This window comes from Pelodiscus sinensis, chromosome 16 (genome assembly GCF_052426305.1).
Source record: "Pelodiscus sinensis isolate ZL-2025 chromosome 16, ASM5242630v1, whole genome shotgun sequence".
NCBI lineage: Eukaryota > Metazoa > Chordata > Testudines > Trionychidae > Pelodiscus > Pelodiscus sinensis.
In genome coordinates this window covers 14576445-14598130 of record NC_143067.1, presented here as the reverse complement: position 1 = coordinate 14598130, position 21686 = coordinate 14576445, and the positions used below count along the sequence as shown (strand labels likewise).

General features: G+C 45.4%; 1 protein-coding gene across 11 annotated transcripts in view; it reads left to right on the top strand.

Moving 5' to 3' along the window:
- TCF7 (transcription factor 7) overlaps positions 1-21213 on the top strand; it is a 138337-nt gene extending 117124 nt beyond the window's left edge. For 3 of the 11 annotated variants that reach the window (XM_075900375.2, XM_075900374.2, XM_075900381.2), the window contains 4 exons: positions 1634-1723; positions 5150-5198; positions 7366-7438; positions 17401-21213. In XM_075900375.2, the coding sequence (XP_075756490.1) occupies positions 1634-1723; positions 5150-5198; positions 7366-7438; positions 17401-17719 (531 nt within the window). In that variant the 3' untranslated portion in view covers positions 17720-21213. The other 8 variants (XM_075900379.2, XM_075900377.2, XM_089769488.1 and 5 more) reach the window with 7 other exon arrangements.
- The last annotated feature ends 473 nt before the right edge of the window (positions 21214-21686 follow it).

Genomic DNA, 21686 nt, shown 5'->3' with positions numbered 1-21686 from the left:
AGTTTAGGGTTGCCATTTTGCAGAATCTGTTTTGGCATGCAACCAGAAGGGATTTGCTGATTCAGCATTAGTGACTTATAAGGATGGGACTACAGGTTAAACCTCTCTAGTCCGGCACCCTGTGCCAAACCAGAGAATTTTCTGTATCATGGGGGGCCAATATTGTCTAGCAGCATTACCAACACTTCCACTGATTACTGGGCTGTTTGAGGACATTTAAGGGTGAATTAGAGCTAAATAGCAGCATAAAACACTAAGGGTGTGTCTAGACGGGCAAGATTTTGCGCAAAAGCAGGTGCTTTTACACAAAAACTTGCCAGCTGTCTACACTGGCCACTTGAATTTGCGCAAGAGCACTGACGTTCTAATGTAAGAATTCAGTGCTTCTTGCGTAAATACTTTGACGCTCCTGCTCAGGGATAAGCCCTCTTGCACAAGAATACTTGCGCAAGAGGGCCAGTGTAGACAGGCACCTTAATTTTTTGCGCAAGAAATCCCGATGGCTAAAATGGCCATCGGAGCTTTCTTGCGCAAAAGCACATCTATACTGGGCATGGATGCTTTTGCGCAAAAATATCCGTGCCAATCTAGACACTCTTTTGCAGAAATACTTTTAATGGAAAAACTTTTCCTTTAAAAGTATTTCTGCAAAATCATGCCAGTCTAGACGCAGCCATTGGCTAAATCTACCCTCTCTTGCACAAAAAACTGCAAATGAGGCGAAGCATAAATATCACCACATCTCATTTGCATAATTAATTAGACTCCATTTTTGTGCAAAAAGGAGCCATCTACACAGCTCCTTTCTGCACAAATACCCCTTATTGTACAGGAGCCATTCTTCCACTTTTTTCAGGAAGAACGGCTCTTGTGCAAGAGGGGGGGTTTGCAAAAAAAGGAGCCATATAGACTGCTCCTTTTTGTGCAAAAGCCTCTTGCGCAAAAACAGAGCCTCGTTAATTATGCAAATGAGGTGTGGCAATATTCCACGCTTTACCTCATTTCCATATTTTTTGCGCAACAGAGGGCACTGTAGACGTAGCCTGAGACACAGGACTGGTAGCTGTAAACAAACTTTATGGGACCGTGGGAAACGGCACACCCATGAAAAGTGGACATCTGGCTAACTAAAATCATTCCAGATGATGGATGTTTCTGGACCAGAGTGTTCTGGACTAGAGAGAAGTTCAACCTGTCGTACTGAATTGTCAGTCTTTTAAAGTGCTTTAATTTCCTTTTCGGATCTCCCCTATACCCAGCTTTGCCAGCCCCAACCATTCAAGAGTCAGGCCTTAAACAGAGTAATCCCCTCCGCCCCCACATACACACCCATACCCATACACCACTCTTGATATTTTGGAAATAATGCACTTGGGATTCTTTTCATTTGCCTTTTAGGGTTTGAACTTTTAAGGTTCATGATCTCAAGCTTCTCTTTGCAACCACGAGGGTTATTTTTGTCTGCTGAGACACTCTCTCACAACACCATGATTCTGTGAGCTGGGACTTTTTAAAACAACTATGGTGAGACTTGCAGTAAAGTCCGGGGCATTGACAGCACTGTATACCTTCTATGTATGTATTGGATGTATTTAAAGAGGCCAGTTACTATTTTAATACTCTGCTCCTTCAGTCTTCAGGCTCTTCAGCCCGTGAACACACTCAGGTATATTCAGGGCCCCTGGAATTCTGCGGCACTTCAGGGCCAGTTTCTGCGGCAAGGGTAAGAGAATTCTGCAGCGAATGTTACTTGGCTCTGCAGCAGTGAGAACGTATAGCTGTCTGCCACTCTGTACCCACCCACTCCAGGGTTAGCTGCAGAATTCCAGGAGCCCTGAGCTTTTCACACTTCCATGGCCATGGAATCGCTCACTGGCTGTGGAATTTATTTAATCCTTTCACCATGCTTCAGAATACAGTGTGGACTAAATGTAGCTTTTAAGTCAATGCCCATTAGGTCATTTGGACGTAACCGATATGCTGTAACAGAACAAACAGACATGGAGAAATTGCAGCAAATGGACAATTTGTTTTTTCCATTGAGGTTTTGAAAAAGTCAAGTCTAGGACCAGCCCAGTAGTGCTGGTGTCTTTACTCCTAAGGCTCCAGCTAGTGTTCTTGAAGGTGAGCAATCAGAACAATCCAGCAATTTATACCTACAAGTCAAGCCTGCGCCACCATGGCAGCTGGCATCGGACACTGAAGGGAGTGGCTCAGATTTAAAATTCCAGCATTCCTTTTTGCTCAGATGGAGTTTAGTCCAAAGGAGACTTTATCACTGTGTTCGAACCAGATCCTTCAGTGCAGCTGAATTTGTAATGTAGATGTGATCATAAGCTAGCATTACATAACGTAGTTTGACTGTACTTGTATTGTAATGATCAGCAGGGCTTGACAAATGATGGCGAAAGCCACTCGCCAGCCCCGCACTGTGCATGCGCAAGAGCCACATTGTGCATGCGCGCGCTGCCGGTAAATGGGGTGCATGGCTGAAATCTACTCGCCACGGGCGAGTAGATTCTATAGTTTCTCGAGCCCTGATGATCAGGGAAGCAGTGTGAGCACCTTGCTAATAATAAAGGTGTTTGAGCACAGTAAAAGCTATTGTGCAGACTCTAAACTCAGTCACTTTTATTAAACTTAAATGAGATGCAAATCTTATGCACCATCTTGGCTGCCTGTTATGGAATAATCAAAGTGCTTACGATCTTGCATTCCAGGACATTGCAAAATCAGGAAAATATATTCTGGAAAATAGTAGATTTGGGGAACATAAAAGACAGGCCATAGATAGCTGAGCAAATTTTTTCCTAGTTATTTTAAAAACACGTGCTGTGGCTTCACTCGAGGGGACTGGAATGTTCAGATGGAAAAAGGGAGTATTTGTATAAATACATAATTTGGCCATGTCATTTTCCATTCCATGTACTGAGCACTAAGCCTTGGAATGGAAGAAATTCCACCATCACCTCTCTGTTTTTTGTTTAAGTGTTTTGCTAGTCTGACTGAGGATTGCATTCTCCTGTGACTAGAGTCTGTGACCTACCACACTGGGGCTTTTCCTTCTGTAAGGACTTGATTATGAAATACCTAGAGACACAAGGTCGGTGAGGGGATACCTTGTATTGGACCAGCGTCTGGAGGTGAGAGAGGCAAGCGTCTGAGGTTAAACAGAGCTGTTCCTCAGGTCCGGGACAGGTGCTCAGAGTGTTACAGCTAGTTACTTATCTGTCAATAGCGTCCTCAGCACTGACATAACTGCTCATCCTGTCTCATTTTTAGTCGCTCCCTCATGCCAGTTGAGGAAGTTCTGGCCTCTTCTTAGAACGTTACCTATTTAGTTATAGCCTTCCCCAGGCCTGCTGATGGGGGGGAGAGGGGTAAAGAGGACAACTGCCCTGGGGCCTGGCAATTCAAAGGGGCCCAGAACTCCTGGACGTGGCTGCCGCAGCAGCAACCGCAATTCCATGTGGACACGTATCAGAGGAGCAGCCTTGTTAGTCTGAATCTGCACAGGACTTCTCAGAGTTCCATGTGGTGCACTGCAGAGCCCCAGACAGCATGCGCCAGATGGTGCAGGTGGGGGAGCATTGCGGTCTGAGCATCAGGGAGAACCAGCTGCCCTGGCTTCACTCCTTGCACCCGAAGTCCTGCCCCTTTTGGGAGTACAGATCAGTCACCCCCCACAGCTTGCCCGGGGGCCTGGCCTTCCCTTTTGGTTTACTCATGCTTTTAAGCACATGCCTGTAAGAGGAGCTTCAGGAAGAAGAAATTTAATCTCCAAGTTTCCTGCTGTGCAAGAGGAGCCCCTGGCTTTTATGGTTTTTCAGACCCCTCCCTGTCAAAGGGTCAAGCCATGATGGGGACTCTGCTGCATGGGGGCCCAAAAGCAGGAGGCTTCTTACAGCTTCTTTCACTTCCCCTCTCACTTTCAGAAACCATCAAGGCACCTCGGGGCCCCATAGGCCCCAACCTGTCTGTCTACACACAGTATAGATGACTGCGTGTGCGGAGGAATATGCTGATTTGCTGTTTGGTGAATTCTGAAAAATGGGGTGTTGCATCCCGTAACTTCCTGTATACACTGAAATACTTCTCCGAAAGGGTTACCAGGATGTTCTCTTTCCATGAGGGTTCACGTTGTCTCTCCATCTGTGTTGAGGTGGCATTTATTTAAACGCATAAAAGAAGCAGCATTTCATTCAGCTAGTCCATTGGTCCAGCTGAGGGCTATCTTCTGAAAGACCCTGAAGTTGCTCAGTCTGATTTGTGGGCTAAATGATTTGGGTTTGGCATGTGCTTGCATTTGGAAATATGGCTGGCCAAGGAAAGCCCACGCTGTGCTGCCTTAGACTTTTTCTCCCATTCAGTGAGAGAAGTGCTAACAGTCATTCTTAACTCTCGGTCTTGCTTCCTTTTTATTTAAAAACATGGTGTTACTTCCTTGTCAAGTCTGCTGTCCCTGACTCTCAACAAGGTTCTTCAAAATGAACGTCAAAGACCAGATAATCTGTGGCATCTGTGAAGCCAGGTGGCGCTAAATCAGACAGAAAATGAAGCAGTGGTTTCTCCTTATGCCTTTTACACCACACAGGCTGGTGTTCTCTACTCCTTGATAAACTGTACTTTAACCATGACAGAGGGGAAGTGCTGTACATGTATCTCAAAACCAGCCTTTCCTTAAGAGTCTTAAACAGCAACCTTTTGCTGAAGTTATCAACCATAGTTTTAAAAGTGCATCCACACGCCCCTTTCATTCCTAATGTGTGGATTACTGATGGGCGAGTGGCCAATCAAATGAAAGAGATAGAGGCCTGGTTTTATACAAGGTCACTCATTGCATCAGCTGTGATCAATGAAAGGGAGATGTACACATTAGCCTGGTGCGGTCACATTGGGAGGTCTGAGTTTGCTGCTGCCTCTGAACTAAAAGACCTGTTTTTTCAGCGTAAGCAGGAGAGGCTCATGCTTTTAGTTCCAAAGGTGCTTGGTTCAGTCCTCGTGGACAACTGCAGATGCGGTTATAACTTCATGAATTTTACTTATCCCCCTCCGACTGTCCATTGTAATTTTTGTATTCATCATACCAAACAACCTCCATTAGCCCTCTGAGGGGAGAAACTAATATTATTTTCCTTTTACATCCCAGGGGAAAAAGAAAAGACGAGCTAGAGAAAAGCAGCAAGACTCCAGTTCAGGTAAACTAATTGGTACTGAATTTATCATGGTACTCTGTAGCATTTCACTGAGTATTGTATTTTGCTGTCCATGATTTAGCTCATTCACTCAGCTTTCTAAAGCTAAAAATTAGAATATTTTAAAGACATGGGAAATTATTTCTAGAAGTGTCTTGTTCTTAAAAACACAGGTGGATTAGAACACGGGAGGGAGGTTCATGAAAACTGAGCAAGAGGGATTCCAGCCCTGAAGAAGAGCTCTGTGTAGCTCAAAAACTTTTCTCTTTTCCCAGACTCCAGGGACCACATCACAAATCTTTTTGTAGCAGAAGTAGCCTAAAAGTCAAACACAATTGCACTGAAAATGATAGGGGTACTTTAATGTGGTTGTTTGCTACGGAGTTCTCTTTATTGGAGGTGGACCCTAGTGCAGATTTCACTGTGTGTATATAGAGATGTCTGTGCACACCCACACCATCCAAAGTTAATCACACCCTAAATTTAGAAGCACTTCTAACTTATCTGTACTAATGGACCTTTGCTTTATAACATCAAAAGATCATGTCACAGCATCATCTTTGCATGTCTCCTGAAGCTTCAAGAGCACATTTCTTCTAGCATGTCAACTTCTCATCTCAATTAGTGCCTAGATGGATAACAGGTAGGGATGTTAAATATTGAGTAACTGACTAATCGAATAGTCAATGCATTTTTCATCGATTTATTCAATTCGTCGATAGGACACCTCTGCCTTTGAAGTGTAGCAACAGCCCTGGAGCCCCGGGGTCAGCTAGGGACTCCCTTGCTGACCCTGGGCTCCATGCAGCGCTGCCATATTGAAACATCATGGGGAGCCCAGCGTCGGACTCCTTGTGGCATTTCAAAGTGGCAGCACTATATGGAGCCTGGAATCAACTAGGTGCTGACCCTGGGCTCCACACGGCACTGCCGCTTTGAAACACCGCGTGCAGCCTGATGCCAGGCTCCCCGCAGTGTTTCAAAGCAGCAGTGCCCTGTGGAGCCCAGCTGATCCCGGGCTCCATATGGCACTGCTGCTTTGAAATGCCGCGTGCAGTCTGGGGACACCCCAGCTGGCCCTGGGCTGCACGCAGTGTTTCAAAGCGGCAATGTCACATAGAGCCCAGGGTCTGGCCCCAAACTCCACACAGCGCTACCGCTTTGAAGTATCCCTTCCTCCTTATCCCCCCTCCCCTTGCTGCCTCTTTGATAGAGGCAGCAAGGGGGGGAAGGCTGGAGTGACTAGTCAACTAGCCTGTCGACTATCCAATAAGCATTTATCGGATAGTCGACTAGTCGTTCACATCCCTAATAACAAGTGCAAGAATCTGTAAAGTGGTGTAAAAATAATAATTCCACCCACCACTGAAATGCAGCCCTTTTTGGACTGGAAGGCAGCTGCTGATTAACAGAATGCATTGGAGGAGAAGTTGATGATTGTGAAAGTGAGTAATACAGGGGTACACAAGTGCTGCTCAGGTCTCATTTTACACCACTGCAAATATTCACATGCATCTAACTGAAAATAGGGCCCTATCACAATGAGCCGCTATGGTCACACAGCAACACTTCACAGGACTTTAGGGCAGTACATGCAAGGTGTAGTTTGTCCGTTAGCACAAGAATTTGGGGAAGCAGAATGGAATTGCCCCATAAGGGTCTCATTGGTGTGATTTGTTTTCAGTCTGTTTCTGCAATATTTTTCTCTTCTGTTTTAATATATACGGCCAGCCATTTAACTAGGCAGCAGGTACAGATTTCAACACAGGGGGCGGTCTGCTTTGACTGCAGCATATGAAGCAACAAACTTCTAGGTGAATTCTTAGGTTTCCTGTAACTGAATTTTGACTGCCTGAACTTGGCTTTGCAGAAAAGTGGTTGAGCTGGGGGACTGCCACAGGTGGGGGAGAACAATTTCTACATCTGTAATTTGAGGCCCTTTCCCAAATATCCCACACACACACTGGGTATAAGCTCTCTGGTACTTGCCTAATGATCCCTTTTTTACAGGAAAGTGATGTCTGAATAGTTCCATTGCTGAAGAATTGGATTTTAGTCTATTAGTTTTATCTTAAGTGGCTGAAATGATGTTGCATCTTTTCTTCCTCCTGCTCCTTCTCTTTGTGCCTCTGTCTTGCCCACTCTCCGCCACGCATGCTTCTGTGTTCAGATCCCGCCTCTCCTAAGAAATGCAGAGCTCGCTTTGGCCTCAACCAACAAACGGACTGGTGCGGCCCATGCAGGTGTGTATCAGAGAAACTCTACTCTGCTTTTAGTGCCTTTTCCTGAGCGCATTGTTTTTCCCCTTGTGTGATTTGTATTTTTCATGCATGTTTCTAAAGCGTCCTTGGCTCCTAACACACAAACTATTGGCATTGCTTCCAAAGAGGGAAGGTTTTCCCTGGCTATCATTGCTGTGGGCTGGTATTTCTGAAGGTTCCACACAAATTTTTAATTTCCAAGAAAAGAGAGAGGTAAAGGGATGTACATTGTCACAGTTGTTAAACCTCAAAATTTTAGGTCTATGTTTTCTTATAGCAGGTTGGCAAAGGGCAAGTAATATTTTACATGTTTTATTAAGATGCCTATTTCACAGTTATTAAGAGGCTGATCTACAGGGCAAGAGACCTCTGCACTGGTGCACACAGGGAATGGAGAAGACAAATGCTTGTTTTCCCTCGTCTTCCTATTTCCAGGGAGAGACTTGATTGATACAGGGTCTTCCCTCCTCCCGCCCCCCCACCACACACACACAATGACCATCACTTTGAGGACCACTCAAGCATACTCAAAGTGCTCCTTTTCTCCCTTTACATTTAGGACTGAAAGAACATTGCAGTAGCCCACTGCCATTTAGGGTTACCAGGTGTCTGGTTTTCACCCGGACAGTCCGGTATTTGCAGGCTCCGTCTGGTTTAAAAAAATAGGAAATACTGGACATGTGCAATGACCGGTATTTCCTGTTTCCCTGGGACGGAAGCCCGGCGGGGACTATTTTACCCTGCCGAATCTGGCAGGGGCGGGGGAGTGAGGAGCGCGGCAGAGTCTAGCGAAGGGGAGGCAGGAGGGAGCAGTTGCCGGCCGCCACGCTAGGGGGGTGCCGGGATGGGATGGGAGTGGAGCGCACACTGCTCTGGCGCACGTGACCAGCAGAAACCGGGAGCTGGCCACATGATGCCTCCCTCTCTCTACAATGTGAGCCAAGGCAGCCGGAGCAGCCACTTTAAAAGTCAGATTGTTCCTCTGTGCCTGACTCTGCGGGGGGGAAGGAAGGAGATTTGATTGGAGTGGGGGTTCCCGATGCTGGGGGTGCCTGCCTCTGGGGGAGGGGGGAGTGCACTGGGATGAGGGGCACTAGGGGGGCCTGGCTCTGAGGCAGGGGTGAGTGCATTGGGATGGGGGAATACTAGGCGAGCCTGGGTCTGAGGCAGGGGTGAGTGCATTGGTGGTTAGTGTGTGCTCCCAAACTGGAGGGAGTGGTGCAACTTTTGCTTAACAACTTTGGCTCCCCCCCCCCTTTTTTTTTTGTCTCCCCCTTTTTTTCCCTTGACAGAATTTTTTCCTGGTGCGCTTTTTTTTTTTTTTTTTTTTTTTGGCAGGGGGGTGGTGTTCAGTATTTTTTTTGTTAAACCATCTGGCAACCCTGCTGCCATTAGAACTGATAGTGCCTCAAGCAATGAGACATTCTGCAAGGAATGCACCAACTCAGGCATCCAAGGAGTCAATGTGGGAGTAGAATGAGGAAATAACTTGGCAAGTGAAGAGAATGAGAATTACCTAGGTCAGAGTATCATTAAACAAGCCCAGGTATGAAATGCCCATGACCTGCTTCTGGACAACTACGTAAGGAGTAAATGCAGCCTGAGCACGGGAGAGGTGTGTACGGTTCTCAGTACAATCTGCTGAGCCAAAGGTCATTCTAGTACCATCTTTTGGTTTCTGTCTAGCAAAATCTGAAAATGTTTTGCTTTACGCTAAAAAATAAATAGCTGCCTATTCCTTCAGGGATTCGGGTTATGAGTGGCTAAATGTTGGCTGATCACAGCCTGCGATGCTGGTACATTCTTGACTGCAAATTGGGTCTTTAAAAAAAATCACTTGTGATTGAGCCAGAGTGTTGCATGCTGGCTATCCTTCAGAGCCCAGTGTACGTAACTGGTGGTGTCCTGATACAAGTCTTGTAGTTTATACTACCAATTGGACTAGTCTATCACTGGTCAAAAAGAATCATAGGGTACGTCTAGACTACATGCCTCTGTCGCCAGAGGCATGTAGATTAGGCTACCAGACATAGTAAAATGAAGCGGCGATTTAAATAATCGCCGCTTCATTTAAATTTACATGGCTGCTGCGCTGAGCCGACAAACAGCTGATCAGCTGTTTGTCGGTTCAGCGCGATAGTCTGGACGCGCGGGTGGCGACATCAAAGGTATTTGTCGACCACCCAGGTAAACCTCATCCCAGGAGGCTTACCTGGGTGGTCGACAAATACCTTTGATGTCGACACCCGCGCGTCCAGACTATCGCGCTGAGCCGACAAACAGCTGATTAGCTGTTTGTCGGCTCAGCGCGGCAGTCATGTAAATTTAAATGAAGCGGCGATTATTTAAATCGCCGCTTCATTTTACTATGTCTGGTAGCCTAATCTACATGCCTCTGTCGCCAGAGGCATGTAGTCGAGACGTACCCTTAGTTAATCCCATGTATTCTCTTCCTACACAAGCTTGCTCCCTACTATATTTTATCTTTCCTCTGGGGAATTCTTCATATAGCCCTGAAAGTTCCTCACTTAAGTTTTTAATATAACACACACTCATGATGCCACCACCATCACCATTTTTCTGGCTTTGGAAGAGTGGGATTCCCTTGGCAGCCCTGAATCCTGCACCTTAAAAATCAATCCAAGAGCCATTTGTGTGACATAGGCCTTTCCTAGCAGCTGTATCAGTCAGGGAATTGATGGCCCAAGACAAGGTATTGAATCCCAGTCTCCCATGCAACCAATGAAGAGCATAATTACTAAGTGTTGGGGCAATCTTTGTATCTTCACATTTTTCTGAGTGCTTTTAATTAGCATACAGTGCTAACACTTTGCTTTGCCTGATGTTGCTTACCAACTAACACACATTGCTGGAGTGCTCCTAAGACCTTAGCATGCTTGCTTATGTTTTACCCTGACATCTCATGTATTGTATAATAGCAGCTATTCTGAAATTCCTTCTACTAATACACAACAGCCAATCTGGAGGCTGCAGAAGTGGGTGCTTGTGCATGTTTCCTCATTTCTGACATCCACCTCTGACAAACCTCCAGCGAATATTCATTCCAAAATGGGAGATCTTTAACAGATTAAAAACAGGTTGGCCCCTCAGAGGTTGTGTCTTCCTCTGGTTCTGCTGGGATAAGCTTGGTTCTTTTATGGACTCCTCCTCCATCCCCAACATTTAGAGGAAAGATAATGGAGTCTAAATAGTTGGTGAACCTAGTCTAAACAATCATTAAAGACTCTACAACTTGGGTTATCAAGTGTATTTTATTGCAGCAGTTTATCTTTAAGTTGCATAGCACGCATGTAAACTTTACACCACAATGGCTAATGTATCTAACCTGACGTGGCAGGCATCCTTAGTGTTTGTAATTTTAGTGTTTAAAGATTCATTCCATTTATTAAACTTTTCCTCCCCTCCCCCAACAGATCTTTGATTGAGTATAAACATGGCAATGTGTTTCCTGCCTGCATCCACCTCTGTAGCACAGCATCAAAAATGCCTGACATGACCAGGGGAAACAACTTCACCGTGGACTTGTCTACAGTGGAAAGTTATCCTGTTAGAACTCTTGTGAACGTACAGCAAGAGTGAACATTCAGTTTACACAAGGACTGACATGTTTAATATCATGCCAGCTGGTTCACCTTAAAGTTAACCCCAACACTGACTCTTAAGTACAGTGGTGCTTATCTACACAGAGAATACATGTTTTAACAATGCAATTTTTCATTAGCAAGCTCAGAGACAGGTGTGTGCCTGAACTAGAGTACTCTATTCAGTCTCTGCTCAAGTGGGACATCTAAACAGGGGGTTGAACTAGACTGACTACAGTAGGTAGGAGATAGTTCTTTTCGACCCTTAGCTGGGATTCTAAACTGAAAATCAGTATCTTCCAGGGAACGTTGTTCCCCCTCAGGCTGGGGAAGAGCACCGTTTTAAACAATGACTAGGGAGAAAGTGGAGAGTATCCAATGTTAGGTGGTGTAAAAGGCTTATACAATAGGTCTTACTGTTGGAAGAGAAATTAGAGATTGGAATAGAGAAAGCCTCGAGACCACGTAAACGGAGGGAGGAGAGCAGAAATGTGATAACTTTAGTCACAGCCTTCTTGCTGTAACGTTGAGACTGTCTTGACTCCTGCGTGCTTACAGTTAACCAAGCCTAAGTTCAATCTTAGCATTTTCAAATAATTGGACAATGGAATAAACACTCAGTGACTCACCGCCAAGTAAGATTATGGAGAGGATGATTACGAATAAGTGCACTTTTGAAGCATCCATCCTCATTATATGTGAATGAAGGGGCGCTGAAGATGCTCTTCTACAATGATGTATGGGGTGGAGTGCATGACTTAAGCAGGGCCTTCTCTTCTGCCTGGAGCCATGTGAAAGTCTGCTGTTCAGAGTGGTTAGCGTTTGTCCTACAAAGGGATCTGCTGCATGAGACTGGGACGATGTGAAGCTAGTGGAATATTTTAGTGAATGTCCATTTTTCCATTGTCTGTATTTGAAAATGAATATTTCCCCTTAACCTCTAACCAGCTCTGTTTAATCTCAGTCCATTGAGAAAAGATGTAGACCTGATTGTTTTGTTAGTTCATTCAAATAATTCTCTCTAAATCACACCCTCTTCACCCACTTCTTTATAGGAACAATTCCTAGTAAGCTTTCCTGACCCAAAAGGTTGAATTTTTGAGCAATGGAGTTGTCATGGCAGCAGCTTGTCTTTTCCTGGGCTAATTAAACCAATAAGTAGCCCAGGCACCAACATAAACATGAGTTCTGCCCTCCAGGAAGTCATGCTCCTTTCTGTACAGGTTAGACCTCCCTTGGGCCAACATTGTTGGGACTAGATTGGTCCCAAATGAGAGAATTTGCTGGATCAGGGAGGTCTACTGCCACCAGCCCTCAAGTCCATCACTGGCTGCCCTAGCAGGCAACCCTGCCTCACCCTTTCCACAATGTGGCTGGACTGCCTGCCCAGCTACTGCTAGCTCCCTGGGCAGCACAGACTCCAGCTCCTGCCACGGGGCTCTAGTCCCATTCAACTGGGAGCAGCTGCAGGGCCTGAACCACAGGGCTCCAAACCCAGCCGTACATAGCTCCAGCCCTGGCCCCATGCAGCCTGGGGAAGCCGTGGGGCTCTGGCCCCACATTCCTGGGGGTTGCCACAGGGACTCTGACCCTACACTGCCGCAGGGCTCCTGCCTCAGCCCCACACTCCCAGGGGCTATTGAAGGCTGCTACAGGGCTCCGGCCACATCCCGTGCTGCCCCCAGCCAGGCTACTGACCTTGATAGCCCGGAGCCTAAAGGTAGAATCTCTGATCCAGGAGCATCCATGGTCCTGTTGGACCAGGGATGTTGCTGGACCAGAGAGTGCCGGATTCTGGAGGTACAATCTGTATGTGGCTTGAATCACCTGCCAATCTTGCAGGTTTTCTTCTAAAGGCACCTCAGGCACAAGTCATACAGGTCACGGTTTGGCATGGATTTCTTGCAAACAGTGCAGGATTTAAACCCCGGGGCTTTCAGCATGCCCCAGCATTTGGGGAAGAGCAACAGATGTGGGCGGGCCTGCCCACTCCAACTACTGCTTTACAGCTGAAAGAACAAAGAGTGGAAGATAAGCAAATGAAGAATTAGCTAGGGCCTACAGGCTTGCTGACACAAGACAGAAGGACAAATTCCAGCGCCACTTTGGACAGTAAGAAGGAATTGAAGGGTGGGGAGGCTCAGGTCAGCAGTGGCTTACAAGAGCAGCTTGGCACCATTCCAGGGGGCTCCACAGCCAACCCAAAGGGAGCTGTTGGGAAAAAGTTTCAGATGTTCGTGCACGCAGCGTCTGCGCACACCTGATTGGAAGAGATGTGAACAAGCACTCAAGGAAGAGCTGACAGCCCAGACAATTCTATGTATTCCTGACTGGTGACTTTCCTCTTTGCCCAGGTACCTCTGCTGGTCCTAGATTTATTAGTGTCTCAAATTGAAGGGATTTGGCACCCTCTGACCACGTTCCTCCTCTGGCCAACCCACCCAATTCCCTAACCCTGCAGTTTTTCTTCTCCAAAAGCTTGCCCCTCTTCCTGCTCAACCATGGGCATCATTTCACTCTTAGCTGTGGCTCTGGTTGGTGCTTGGTGCTTCAGTGGAGGTATTGTACAGCCAGTGCAAAGACTTGGGGATCTAGAGATCCTGTGGAGGCCCAGGTCGGATCAAGGACCTCTTTCAGAAAGAATCTAGGTGGGCAAGTGTTGGAAGCAGTTTAGCAAGGCAGTAGGGATAGACTGATTCTTTGGGGAGCCATTGGTGGTCATCTGCTGTCCTTGAGGCTATCCCAGCCTAAGAGACAGAACCAGGAAGAAGGATCCGGTAGAGAAATCTGAATCACCTCTTATCCTGCCTTCCTAATGCGGTAGACAGTGCCATCCTTGGGGCAGACTGTGTTGGCTGTCCAGGACTCAAGCCCCCAACCCTGTGCTCCCCAGGCAAATGCCATATCCCCATGTCCACTCAAGGACCCCTACCACCTCCCTCCCTTTGGCTGTGCCAGGAAAATGGGTTTGCCTAGAATGGGCTTGCCTCTCATAAAACCAAACAGAAAAGACAGACTCACCAGGCAAATGAAAGGGGCTGTCTGAGGGCACTCCTATCTGAAACTTCCTCAGTTCTGTGCCTTTCTAGGCACCCTTTGGTGTGAGGGATGTAAATCTCCTTTCCTCTCTCCCCAAATTCATATGGGAGCATTGCTGAGAAAGGGTTTCCAAAGTGAGGGTGGGGAAAGTTGGTCATCGTGGTTTCCTCTGGGTAGGAGGTGGGAGCAGAGCAATAAGCTCAAATATCTGGCACATTCAATTAACCGGCAACCCCCATTCTCCATGAGTGCCCAAGAACAAAGCCTTCACTATACTGACAGAATTGGAAAGGGTGGGAATAAGGGTGCTGTAGAGCAGGACTCACCTGGTGCACACTCCCTGGTGGCTGGTTGTGGTATAGCACTTGCGGCTTCCTGCCAAAGAACCCTGTAATAAGCAGAACTAAGTCTGTTTAATAACCTCCCTGCTGCTCCCTCAAATGTCTTCCTACCTCAGCCAGTACGCTACCCCTTCCCCCAGAGCACCTTCCTAGGCTCATCAAAGACCTAAATTTCCTTCCAAAGTGCCAGAGGTCTCAGGTTTCACCCTTCCTGTAGTGCCTGGCTTGCAGGATTCCCCCTGGAATTTTCCAAATCCCCAAAGAAAAGTTCAGACCAACTTTTGTCATTTGTGGCTTTGAATTGGAGTTTTTTCCACAAGACTTCAGCAGCACATCAGGGCTGACTCCCTGGAGCTTTGTCCCTAGTTTGAGACCCATCACAAGAACTATCCCCTGCTTTTCCTTATTCTCCTTTCTGACACTGGTCAGCCCATTTTCTGACAGCAGTGTCTCCTCCAGCTGAGTCTTCTCTAGCCTTTTGAGGAAACATGACTCATTTCCAGGTGAAGGTGAACCTACTAATTCAACTACTTGACACCTCTCTAGTGCCAGCAGCTGCACTAATTGAGCTTTCAGACTCCTGCTAACCCTCTCAGTACCAGTGTGTGCCTTACACACTCTCAAGGGCCCTGACTCAAGGACCTGCTGTTTGAGCCAGATAATAGCAACCCTTTCTGTGCCTCTGTTCATCACTATGTTACCAAGGCTGAGCTCCCTCTTAACTGAAGGGATTTACCCCTGCTGCTGCTTCCTGTTGTCCCCCGCTCGTAGATTGACTTACTTCTGGGGGGGGGGGTGAGACTTTCCCAGCCATAGCCAGTGCCAGCTCTCTCGGACAAATGCAGCACTGTTGGACACCAAGTACACCTACCTGGGTTGTTGTATGATGGCTATCATTTCACTGCCCATCTCCGCAGAAGTGATTTTGGGCCCTGTCACAGGACGGTCACTCACCACCACGGCACCTCCTGCTAGTAGCACTGGGAAATAGCTCATATCTGCTCACCAAACACCTCCTTCTGGCTGGTGTCTCCCTGTGTCTGTTCTGGACTCGCATCGCTCCCAGACTGCGGCGTCCTCTTCAGGACACTGCCCTCCGGGAAGGGGGGGGGCGGGGGCGGCTGTTTATCAGTCTTTATACTCTGGGGTCCTTTCCTGTCAGGAAACCCCCAGTTTCCCTATATCCACCTTGCCTTAGTGACCCACTGCTAGTCTTCATCTACCACTGCCACAAGGGCAAACCACAGTCTGAAATGGCCACTGATTGGCAAGGGGATGGACCTGCTGCCTTTGCCTATCCTGGCCACCTCTCTGCAGCCCTAGCACTCTGAGGCCTTGCTTCAGGCCCTCAGCCTGGGATTGAGGCCAAGCCAGAGCTTCTCCAGCACTGCTCTGTCCTAGAAAGTCCCCAGCTTCCCTAGCAGCTAGGTCCCTCCTGTTCCCCAGAAAGAGTCATTCCCCTTGCCTTCCAGAGCCCTTATTTATACAGCCCACAGCTGGGTCCTAATGGGCACTATCAGGGCTGGGTTTTACTCTTAAAGGGCCAGCGTGGAGCAGACACCCCATCACAGGCCCAATAGGAACAAAAGCCCTCCTTAGACTTACTATTTTCAGTACAATATTGGCCAGCATCTTTATTCCTCCTGGAATCCTGGGCTAGACATGGAGGATAGATTTGAGAATCAGCCCTTTTCTCCAAGTTAATACATAAGGCAACACTTCTATCACAATCCTCACACACTCCCTTGGTTAGACGTGAGGGAGGGGACCTAGCCTCACAGTTGTACTTAGCATAGCAATTCATGCCTAAGTCATGGCACAAATTCCACAAATCCAGGCTTTGTTTTGGGTCTCATTTGTAGGAAGTCAGCAAGAGTGCCAAATGCCATTTTTAGACGAGGAAAGGCACAATTTGCACCAACTCAGTTTGCCCCACAGGTCAAGCAGGGATAAGTTAGATGAGTGCTATCTGCAGCAGTCCCTGGTTCTGCAGGGCTTTGAGCTGTTGCTGCCATACTTGTAGTTCGAGTCGGACTTCTGTATTGGAACTAGTTGAAAGTATAGTCATGGCCCTAGACTTGGGTCAGATTCTGATTTGATGTAAGTGAGTGCACCTATTAAATCACCAGAAGAGGGGGGCACAAGCTCTCCTACATCTAAAATGGGTGCAGGTAAACTGGACCTCTTGGGATTTCAACCCATTTACATCAGGTCTGGATTTGGCCTGGCTCCCAATAGATCCGCAACTCAAAGGCAACTTCTGAAAATGCGCATAAAGTTGTTTTTGGAGCTATAAATGGTCATTAGAGACATTGAAAATAATGGTCAGCTGAAGACTTATTTCTTGGTTCATTCTGGATTAGTCTAATTGTCCATTCTTATTAGAAATCGAAATGGTTAGACTCTTTCAGGTTATTTGGTGAGCTGCATACAAGACCTATAAAACAAACTATCATATTGTTGCTAAAAAAGAACAAACCTCATTGGATAGGGCTTTTGCTGCTTTATCCATCATCTTAAAGTAAGGTTGAATGCTGCTGTTATGCTGCCACCTAGTGAGAAGGGTTGGAGATCGAATGTAATTAAAGCACACACTCAATTTTATTGAGTTAGGCTGGTTTCTATTGATCTCTTGAAGTTACGCTGCAGCTGAATTTGGCCCTCCACTTCTGTTCTGCACACTGTTAGATAACTGAGATGTTCAACTCTGTAATGTATGTTGAGAGAGCCTTTTGCTGACAAAGAGTAGCAAAAAGCAATAGTTACAGGTCCAGGAAGACAGGAGCTGTTGGCCGAGCATTGAAATAAATTTGATTTTGTAATTTGATGTTCTGTCTTTGGCATTCATTTCTGCTGTATGCCCTCTGTTTACAGTGAATACTGTAATATTAGTTTTCATTTTAAATATATGACACTGTAAATTCACCCTTTATTTACAGATAACTCTCTTCACTGTTCTTAGGAGGAAAAAGAAGTGCATTCGGTACTTACAAGGAGAAGGACGCTGTTCCAGCCCAATTTCTTCCGATGGAAGTGCTATAGACTCCCCTCCCTCTCCTCTGGATTCACTCCAAAGTATATCTTCTGCTTTTACTTCAGACAAGCTTGCTACATCTGCTGATTTCACACACAAAGAACAAAGCAATCCTTTTCCCACCTCTATTCATGCTAAAAGTGCTCCATGCTCCTCTGGACTGACCACTCGGTGCTCATCCATGCCACATGTATCCGTAGCATCCAGCAACTCCTCAGAGTACAGTGTGCCATCAACAGGAACATAATGCCACACTGTACAAGTCAACACTTACCAATGCATTGGACACTTTGCTTTTACCAAGTGGTTTTGCTGCCCATTGAAATAGACTGGAGGCCCATCCAAACTACCCACCCTGCTGTAAAACTATATTCAAAGTCATGGGGCAGCTGTGTCCTGATCCCCAAAATGATTCGAAGATGCTGGAATTGTCAACTTTTTTATCTGGAGCAAAGATAGAAAACCGGTGTCTCCCTCCATAGAAATGCTGAAAGGAGAACTCACCAAAACTAAAAATGCCACTCAGTAAATGAATCTTTCATCCCCATCCTGAGCTTCCTTTTATTGCATCACCTGTGCAAGTAGCTGAAAGTGAAAGATAACTCCCTGGCTTGTTGCAGTAGATGGTAGATGCTATAAATCTTAAGCATTGGTTTCTGTTTCTTGCATCCCAAACAGCTTTGAATTGTAGTTAGTCACAGCTCTCTTGTAGCTATTTCACCATGGAATTAGGAAAGCTGGTACAGGATCATTTTTTTTAAAAAGCCCATCTGTCTGAGAGCTAAATCTCAGGCAGCTAGATTTCACACTGCTGGCTTAGAAGAAAAATGAAATATAGGCAAAGGTAGTGAATATTATTAAACTTCAAGGACAGGAAAATACTGTTTACAAGTAACAGGTCTTTCCAGACCTGTCAAGTTTCCTTGGTGTACAGAATGTCAGACAAAAGATGAGAGTGCTCACAAGACAGAAAAGGAAGTTTGGACTGGCTGCTTGAAGGTCTATCTAGTCAATGTTTCATTGTTATAGAGCCAAAATAATATAGTAACATCAAATCAGGTGCGGAGTCCTCCTTGCTGCTCAGGTTGCTCACTGTAAACACTGGAGTGTCTGACTCCTTCACGAAAGGACCTTGCAAAGGCTCAAAATTAGACCTCCTGTGCTATTAAGCCAGTACTTTTACAAGTCTTTGCACAATCTGTGCAAAGAGTCTGTGAGCTTAATCAGCCCACTTGTTAAGTAGAGGCTGTATGTAAGGGCAAATCATGGCCTGCTGCATGGAGCTGATGTAACTTGCAAGCCCCAGTGCACTCCCTCCCTTACTCACACACCTGGGCTATGTCTACACTTGCGGCTTCCTGCGCGAGAAATATGCAACTGAAGCTAAGCGTGGAATAGTGCCAAGTGTCATTTGCATACCTAATGAGCCACCATTTTGCAGAAGAGGCTCTTGCACCAGAAGGAGCTGTCTACACTGCCCCTTCTTACGCAAGAAAAACCCTCTTGCACAATGCCGTTATGCTGATTATTTTCAGGAATAATGGGGAATAAGCCCTCTTGCGCAAGAGCTCTTCTACAAGAAGGCAGTGTGGACAGGCAACAGGGGTTTCTTGTGCAAGAAAGCCCTATGGCTAAAATGGCCATCACAGCTTTCTTGCACAAGAGCATGTCCACACTGCCATGGGCGCTCTTGTGCAAAAGCGCATCTCTTGCACAAAAGCACATGGCAACGTGGATGCGTTCTTGCGCAAGAGTTTTTGCACAAGAACTCTTGCACAAAACAGTTCTTGCACAAGCATCCTGCAAATTATTTCCTCTCCACTCCCATTTTTATCTAATAGTGTCAAATGTTAATACAGTTTCTCCATCTTCAAACTTATCTACCAAGTTCTGATATTTTATTTATATTTTAAGACAGGTAAACAAAAACTTTAGGGGCCAGATTCTGATCTCAATTCCACTGATGTAAATCCAGAGTTACTCCACCAATCTATAGAGCCCTGCAAATCTGTGGATATCTGTGGCTCATTTTTGCAGATGTGGATGCGGATACAGATAAAAATTTTGTATCCGTACAGGGCTCTACCATCTAGCCTTACTCTAGCTTTACACTACTGTAACTAAGATCAGACGCCAGAAACTTGTGGGTGTTTTCCTGCTTTACAAAAACATTCTGGACTGAAAAGTAAATTACCATCAACCATTGGGGGGCGCAGAGTCCTATTAAACTAACAAAGTATTATATAGGCTTGCAAGAAATGTAAAAGGACCTCTATAATGTACAAAATATTTTTGTATTTTTTTTTTTAAGGCAATTTTTTACATTAGAATAAACATACTTTTTAATAGGTTTCTATATCAGAGATTGAAGATTAGAAAGCTGCTTATACAATAAAGCACCATAGTTATTGGGTCTCCCCTACTCCATTTAGTTCCTTTTGCTTCAAGTTCCTTAGATTTTTTCTGAAAAAAAAATTGCAAGAAAATCTAAAGCTACTGCTTTATTAGTCTCACCTGTCTATGCAATGTAACCTGCACTAGCACTAATGGAAGTTACAAGCATAAATCCAAAAGAGCCTATTCAACCCTTAGACCACTGGCATTGTCTGACCTGACCCACATGTCTATGTAAAAGCATGTGCTGACAGTCACCACAGGGTTAGTTATGTAGCACTGGATCAATAGTTGAATGATTTCAAACTTGGAAGACAGCATAGACAAGTGGATAAAGTTGAAGCAGGTGATTATAGCTGCAGTTTTGCCAAGGACTCTGTGAGCCTAGAAAAGTGTCTTCACTCTGTGCCTCCATTTCCCCATTTATAAAATGAGAATGCTCATCTTTTTTTCCAAGTAGATTCTCAGCTGTAAGGTGCTGTAGATGTGACTAATACTATTAAAACCACACGCTCGTGTTCAGCTGTAGTGTGGGTTAGTGGTTGGGTATGTTAGTCAAAAAACTGGGTGTGACAAATGAAACTTGCACCTACCTGATAGGTTATGGTTGTGCAAAACAAATGTAACCTGCTCCCTCAGTAGACCTCACAGGAGGGTGCAAATGCATGGACAGATTGGGCTAGCCAAAGCCACAGGATGCTAGGGGGGAAATCCTGCAGTATGTCAACAGCACCTCTTGATCAAATGCCAAACACAATTCTGAAGTAAACAGGCACCACTACCATTGATTTCAGCATTCAGTAGGAGTTGCACCCACTTAGCATTAAACTAACTGGGATCCCAAATGTGCACAGTAGTGTCTGACATGGTCTAGGGCTGCACTGAATTGGGAAGGGCTATCTAATATCACATTCTACTCTTAGTTGCTGTTCATGGCCCACTACTGCAGGAGCTGCTCACTGGTACACTATAGCCATGTGCCCTTTCTGTGCTACCGCTTTTCCATCCAAAATGGACAAGTGATATTTGCATACCAACAGAACCAGGATGATTACATCCCTTTGCAATCTACACCTAGGTTCTGACTGATTGATGTCCACTATCACTAAATGTGACCATTAACCTCTAGCCTTGTTCTAACTTTATGCACCAAAAAAAAAAAGCCTTACTGGAGTTGTACAAGTTTAGCTATAGGACCCCATCCTCTGCTCTCAGATATCAGTATAAATTCAGTAAGTCCTCTGGCTATAGGGCTGTAACTCCAGTTTATACCAGTGTGCATAACACAGGAAAATTTGATTTTTTTTTTTGAAACATGCAAAAAAAGAGACCTTTAAGCTGCCCGTTCAAAGGGAAAATGTTGAGTAAATGTTATCACCTTTTATAAACATGTGATTGATAGAAGTGTTGTAACAGAAGCCAAAACAGAGAACCTAATTTTATAAAATACCAAAAAGTCTTTAGAAGTATAGGAAGTTTTACTCTTTTTTAAAAAAAAAAGGAATATTTGCCCATGAATTTTTACTGCAGCAAGTTTTAATTTTCATGTAGCAATTTCAGTTTGTTGCCCATTTGATTTGTTTGAATGTAGAAGTCACAGAAATACCACTTCATTAAGTCAAGTAAAACCACTGTATGTATGTAGCACAGATAAGTGTTTCGCAACTGTACTTTCATTTGTCCAATAGCTGTCCATCATATACTGTAATTTTTTTTTACTTCACTGGGTTTGTATTTTTTGGCTTTTATGTTCAAAATATGTTTATAGCTTTATAAATAAAGAACTGTGCCAGCCTGGCCATACACAAAAGGGGCCACTG